Source organism: Hoplias malabaricus, chromosome 9, assembly GCF_029633855.1.
Source record: "Hoplias malabaricus isolate fHopMal1 chromosome 9, fHopMal1.hap1, whole genome shotgun sequence".
NCBI lineage: Eukaryota > Metazoa > Chordata > Actinopteri > Characiformes > Erythrinidae > Hoplias > Hoplias malabaricus.
In genome coordinates this window covers 24,690,425-24,696,424 of record NC_089808.1, presented here as the reverse complement: position 1 = coordinate 24,696,424, position 6,000 = coordinate 24,690,425, and the positions used below count along the sequence as shown (strand labels likewise).

General features: G+C 45.6%; 1 protein-coding gene across 2 annotated transcripts in view; it reads right to left on the bottom strand.

Moving 5' to 3' along the window:
* Nucleotides 1-1,222: 1,222 nt before the first annotated feature.
* kmt2cb (lysine (K)-specific methyltransferase 2Cb) overlaps nucleotides 1,223-6,000 on the bottom strand; it is a 93,119-nt gene continuing 88,341 nt past the window's right edge. For both annotated transcript variants that reach the window (XM_066681806.1, XM_066681807.1), the window contains 5 exons: nucleotides 5,798-5,969; nucleotides 3,966-4,082; nucleotides 3,791-3,864; nucleotides 3,374-3,482; nucleotides 1,223-3,283 (listed from right to left, as the gene is read on the bottom strand). In XM_066681806.1, coding sequence (XP_066537903.1) covers nucleotides 3,188-3,283; nucleotides 3,374-3,482; nucleotides 3,791-3,864; nucleotides 3,966-4,082; nucleotides 5,798-5,969 — 568 coding nt within the window. In that variant the 3' untranslated portion in view covers nucleotides 1,223-3,187. The remainder of the gene's footprint in view (nucleotides 3,284-3,373; nucleotides 3,483-3,790; nucleotides 3,865-3,965; nucleotides 4,083-5,797; nucleotides 5,970-6,000) is intronic.

The following is a 6,000-nucleotide window of genomic DNA, read 5'->3' as shown; positions in this document are numbered from 1 at the left end:
CGAGTGCGCGCGCTTGTTTAGGACCTGCGCGAGCTGCGGCGGTGGGCGTGTCCCAGAGGGCGCGAGTTTACAGGACAACGTCAGAAAATATCTAAAAATCTAAATCTCTCTCCCTCACTCTGTCTAAAAGAGAAAAGAAGAAAGAGCGAACTACCTCCTATTTATTTACCCCTCCTCTTTTACTCTTTCCTCCCTCCTCTACCTTTTCCTCTGATCTACACCAGCCGCGGCCTGGCTCAGACCTGAAGGTGACGTCAGAGTCAGTTCTGGTGATGGATTTTACAGCTGTGACGTGAAACCTCCCGAACTGCACATGCACTTTCTGACCAGCATCAGCGTCTACATAAACAACCGTGTTTATTAAGCGCACTGATGAGGATCCAGGGGGGCGGGGTTTAGACTCAATATTTGACATGATCCGGATTCAGTGTTCACATTAACTAACCTCTATTATGTTCTATGTTTGTAGGTAAACTCCACATCTGCAGCAAAACTACTCTATCAATTTCTGTGGGGCAGTTTTAGCATTTAACCCTTTTGTTCCCAAATAAGACCCGACAATTTCCCCTACTGGTTCTGGTTTTTGTTTAGCTGCTGTTCTCTCGTGGTTCAGAGCGAGTCGAGTAGGGACTAAACCGTGGCGTGTAAACATTGCAGAGCGCTGATCGTCCAGAGAGAGTCGTCACTCTACACCACGCAACGCAGACGTCCAGCACCAACTCTCCACCTGTAAAATATCCAGATTTTTATCCGACTAACGACGGCACTCCATGGTCTTTTGAAGAGTGGATCAGTGGCCGACAAAAGAATCCAGTGAGAGCTGGACACTGCAACAAGGAAGGAACAAACTCTACTGATCTGTCTGAAGAGATGGGGGTTAGAGACAACACCTGATACATTTCAGGGGGGAGCTGTGGGAGTGAAAAACCAACCTGGGACCAATCAGAGAATAGAGTCCAGTAGAGTAGGGACCCTGTAGCGGAAAATCGTAAAATTTAGAGTATTTCTATAACATTGTCCATCCACCCACCAGGTTTCCATGGCAATGCACAAAACCTCTCCACACCCTCCTTCCTGGCTCCACCCCTTTCTCCACATCCAGTCTACTCTTCTGCACAAAGCTTCATCAGTCAGAGCTGTGTTGTGACGCCACGCCTCAGCGCCACCTTGTGGTCTAACCCAGCAGACACAGAGTGAAAGGAGCCACGCGGATAATGATGTAAAATATTTTATTTTCTGTAAATGTTCCTAAATTCAGTTCCTCGAAAACCAAACCCTATAGTCGCTCTGTGTACTTCAAAAGGCTTCATTTTCCAAAACATCTGACGCTACTTTACAGGGCAAAAAAAAAAACCAAAAAAAAACCAAACAAACACCAGGGGAAGGGGGAGGGGAAGTTGAATTAGTTTTTTTGTTTTTTGTTTTTTTTTTTTTAACAAGACGAGAAAAATATTCATGAAACAATTTAGTTACAGCTGTTCATCAGAGAAAAATATATACAACAGACTTCCATGTTTTTGGAAAAGCAAATCCTGCGCTGTACAACGGCTGCTCTGCTCCTCCACCGCACCTCGGCTCCATTTACCGAACAGCGACGAGGCCGAGATGAGCGAACGGAAAAAAGCTGTGGCTCTGGGAAACGCGCTTCCTTCTGCCAAACGTTGATAAAGGTGTTCAAAGAGTGGCATTCCTGCATGCTTTAGCTTCCTCGTGATTTCTGCATCAGGCTGAAGCTTGAGACTGAAAGCGTTTTAAATTCTGATGCAAGTGAATGCAAAAGGTAACAGCAAAAAAATGAAAAAACAAAACAAAAACAATCTGCTAGGTATTTGATTTCATTGCAAACCAATCCATTCCTTCCCCTTGTTTTCTCTGCGTGAAACTTAACGTGATGCACATTTAATAGCAATAATAATATAATAATAATAATAACAAAAATGACAGCGCCTCAAGTGGTCAGAATGAATGCGTCGATCACAGAGTCACCACAATACCATACTCTAAAGTACAGAGAAAATACTTTCCTGTGAATTCTCGAAATTACTTTGCAATTCTGTACAGAATAGTCATTTAAAATAAGCTCTGAAGAGGACGCCGTGGCGCATCCGCATTAAATAACCTTTTCAAAGACGAGAAACAAAGAAAAACTCATCCAAAACAAGCACATCGAAAACACCCAGATGACGTCACGATGAATGAAGAAGGTAGTATTTGGTCAATCATCCCATAGTTCTCCTTATTTACACCGTATTTACAGATGTAACAGACGGCGGGCCGTCTTCTCTCTCTCTGGCTGTTTTTAAATCTGTAGCATGTCCTTGTTTTTCATTCTTTTAAAAATAGGCCCATCACTCACTCACACAGCAATAAATACAAAAACACCTTCTCTTTCTCTGACACAAAGCGACGCGGGAGAAACCCAGGATTAAACTGACTCATGGAATCAAGTATTGTTCGGTTCCTCCTCCTCCTTCTGTGGCATTTGTCGGTTTGTCGTCTTCTTTTTCTCCTGCTGCTGCTGTTTGTTTAACCCTTTAGTGCAAGTTACTTTTCCCTTTGCGGAAGTCACTTCCGTACATTCTTCATTCAGTGATGTTCTACGTTGATTCGCTACGGTGCAGTCCCCACCCGTCACGGCAAAAAAAAAAAAGAAAAAAGAAAAAAAAAAAAGTAAACAAACACCAATGGGCCCACCCCTGCTCCTCGTCTCAACCAATAAGGCAAATCCGGCACAGTGCTCGCTCTCTTGCTCCTTATTCGCTGGTGAAATCTGCCCAGGGTGCACGCACACACGCACACACACACACACACACTTGAACCTTTTCCACTCGAGTCCAGAGAACGATGCAGATGGCTGTAACACAATCTTGTTGTGTTTTCCTCTTGATTTTGCACATTTAAAAACAACAACAATAATAATAATAATAAAAAAACAACCCCCCAAAACATTAAATATTAAAAACCCCTCCGTCCAAACGGGTTCGCCCCAGAGGCCTCTCGCTGCCCACCGCCTCCAGCTTCTTTAGTCTTCTCGGCTGGGTGTGTGCATCTCCAGGCTTCAGCAGCGGTGTCTCCACCTCCTCCCCCCTCCCCCACCTCCTCCAGAGAAGCAGCAGCAGCAGCAGCTTGGCACCTGTGATTAAGGGAATGCTTGGTTTCGACTGAGCTCCTTTCACCTCCTCCCTCTTCAGTTCATCCACTTGCGGCAGTTGGGCGCTCCGCACAGACACGGCACCTTCTGCCTCCGCTTCTCCGCCAGCGCCAGCTTGTAGTCGTAGCACAGCTGTAAACACAGAGCAGAAGGAAAGACTGGTGAGTGAGGAGCCAAAGAGAGAGAGAGAGACAGCAGAGGGAGCGAAGAAAGTCCCATCACCTCCTCTCCTTTCTCGATCCTGCGGCCGGAGCTGATGATGATCTTGTAGCCGCGCTCGAAGGTCACCACGTCCGCCACACAGTTCGGGGAGCAGGAGTGATTAATGTACCTGAAAATGAGCGCACAGATTCAGAGACACAGAGGACAGCAGCGCCCTCCCTGTGGGGGGAGTCCATCAACTTGAGTGTGTGTGTGTATTTGAATGAGTGATGCTGGGAGTTAGTTCTATGAGGTGCTTCACTATTACAAACAGTTTAAGCCTCTACCAGACCTCAGATGGAGTAAGATGGTTCATTTAGTCCTGGACACAGCATTTTTAACTGTGATTTTCGACTGAAAGGGGAATATAGTCCAGGACTAGGCTTAATCCCTGTGTGGGAGACCACCCCTATGTGACTTCAGAACTGAGAGCTATACCTGGCAGGACTTCCAGAGCACGTGGCATCGATCACATAATCCCCATCGATGCGGAACATGAAGGCTTTCCGGTTCTAAGTGAGAGAGGGAGATAGATATTTGGGTTATTGATAATATGGATTATGCACATTCTGATTTTCAGAATCATTTTGAGTCCGCAGCCGTTCAGTGTTACCTTGGCCTTGTAATGCAGCTCCTTCCTCACGGCCACCTCTGCCCTGAGCACATCTCCCAGGTACTCGATCACCATCGTCTGCTTCTCAAGATCTCGAGCAGCAAAGAGACCGAGGCCCTGCAGAATCAGAGAGTTATGCCCTTAACAGCCAACTCCACACCTCCCAGGCTGGGGTTATAATCTGATACACCAGGGGAGCTTTATACAAAAACTACATAGGGTCCAGGACTGAGCCCTGTAGGACACCACGAGAAGCTCCGTGTATATCTACAGCATGCAGCACATGAATCATTCTAAGGATGCCTTAGATATTGATCCATAAATTAAAATTCACCATTTCATATCAACACTATTTATTTTAATGAATTACATTTTCAAACAGGAGACTTTAAAACACACTCAACTCATCCAGTGGAGAGTAAAGACTTTCAGACTTAAAATTAATTAAAAAAAATAAAAAAAAAGAGCACGGTGAGCAAGAGGGATTGAAGAGACACAACAAAATCCTTCATTTACAAGAAGTGCCGGCAGTTTTTTCCGATGACGAGGCATCATGAATATTGGATTCACAGGCGAGACAAAGAAGGGTTTATGCAAATTCAGATAGAGATGATGTGGCAATTATCAATGGGAATCGAGCAGGGTTCACCCATTTTTCATCTTCACTGACATCTGTGAAACCACTGGAACCAAAGGTCAAGTTTGGGTTCAGAAACATCCACAGATGAGCGTCCAGTGACCAGGGCAAAGAGAAGCAAAAATCTGCAGCCAGTGGAAAGGCAGTGTCTGAGACTCGTGTGGACACCAGGCATTTGTCAGGAGTAATTTTAATAATATAATATGAATTTTCCAAGCTATTTCAGCTTCTGTTTTGCTCTGGTAATGGACCAAAGCCCATTTTGCGTGTTTCCTTTCTTCCTCGGGGGCTGCTGCTAACACACGAACTCAGCGCATGGCTCTGTTTACTGCTGCACTGCTCCAGTCGCAAGAGTGAGACATCGTGTCTGTGAGAGTGCTGGCTGAGAGTGTTGTGGGTTTTAAAAGCGTGGAGGAGAACTGGACGTACTGCAGCACCAGCTGTGTCTCTGAGATCACTGTCCTGTACGCCAGAGCTGCCTCAGACACAACTGTGTCCTTCATTTAGCTGATCTGACAATGACTCACGTGATTTGCAGGGCACAGAGGACACTTAGATGACTTAATTTTAAAGAGATCTAATAACTGATTTTTTCTTATTTATATTGCAAAGGTGAAATCCCCCTCTCTTCCACAGTGGGACACAGTTCTGTTTCTTAATGAAACGTCTGTGACCTGCTTTAGTTCAAACCCCACGAGCCCCACAGCAGTGTTCTCCCCCTGTCTAAACAGCCCTGTTCAGAACACCCACTTTCAGCATCTGTTCCTTTAAATGATAATGAGCCGCTCGCTGTTCACCCCGACCCCGAGCGCACAGCAGTGAGGAGCAGAAGCTCTGGTTTTTAGCCGTTTTCGCTTGGTTCCCTTATTTCTCCATGCTCGTTGTGTCTGTTTTGCTGCGTGTAACCTCATCTTTGCGCTCTCACATAAACGCAGGTCCAGTGCCATGATTGGACAGATTCAGACGAGGGGGCGGAGCCATTCTAAAGTCTCTGCATGTGACGTTAGAAGCGGACCAGAATCAGAACGGCTCGCTTTTACCCAGAAAGTGTCTTGTTCCACTGAAGAAAATTCAACTTAGAAAATAATGATCTACACGAGCCAAATCCTCTCCAGCTTCTAATTTCTCACTGGTTTTATAAAATGTACACACACATGAATCAAGTTCGACATCGCCGAGATGAAGGTGAGCTCACCTGGATGCGGGAGTGAGCCAGGTACACGTTACTCTTCCACTCGCTGGTCAGCCTGCGGTACTGAGAGGACTTGGAGTGGACAAAGTGTTTACTGTAAGATGGTCCACCTTCTGCCAGAGCAGAGTTCTGCAGGACATGAGATGGACGGTTCCACACAGAGAGGATCTTTAACCTGAGGGAGAGAGAAATAAAAAAAAAAAAAT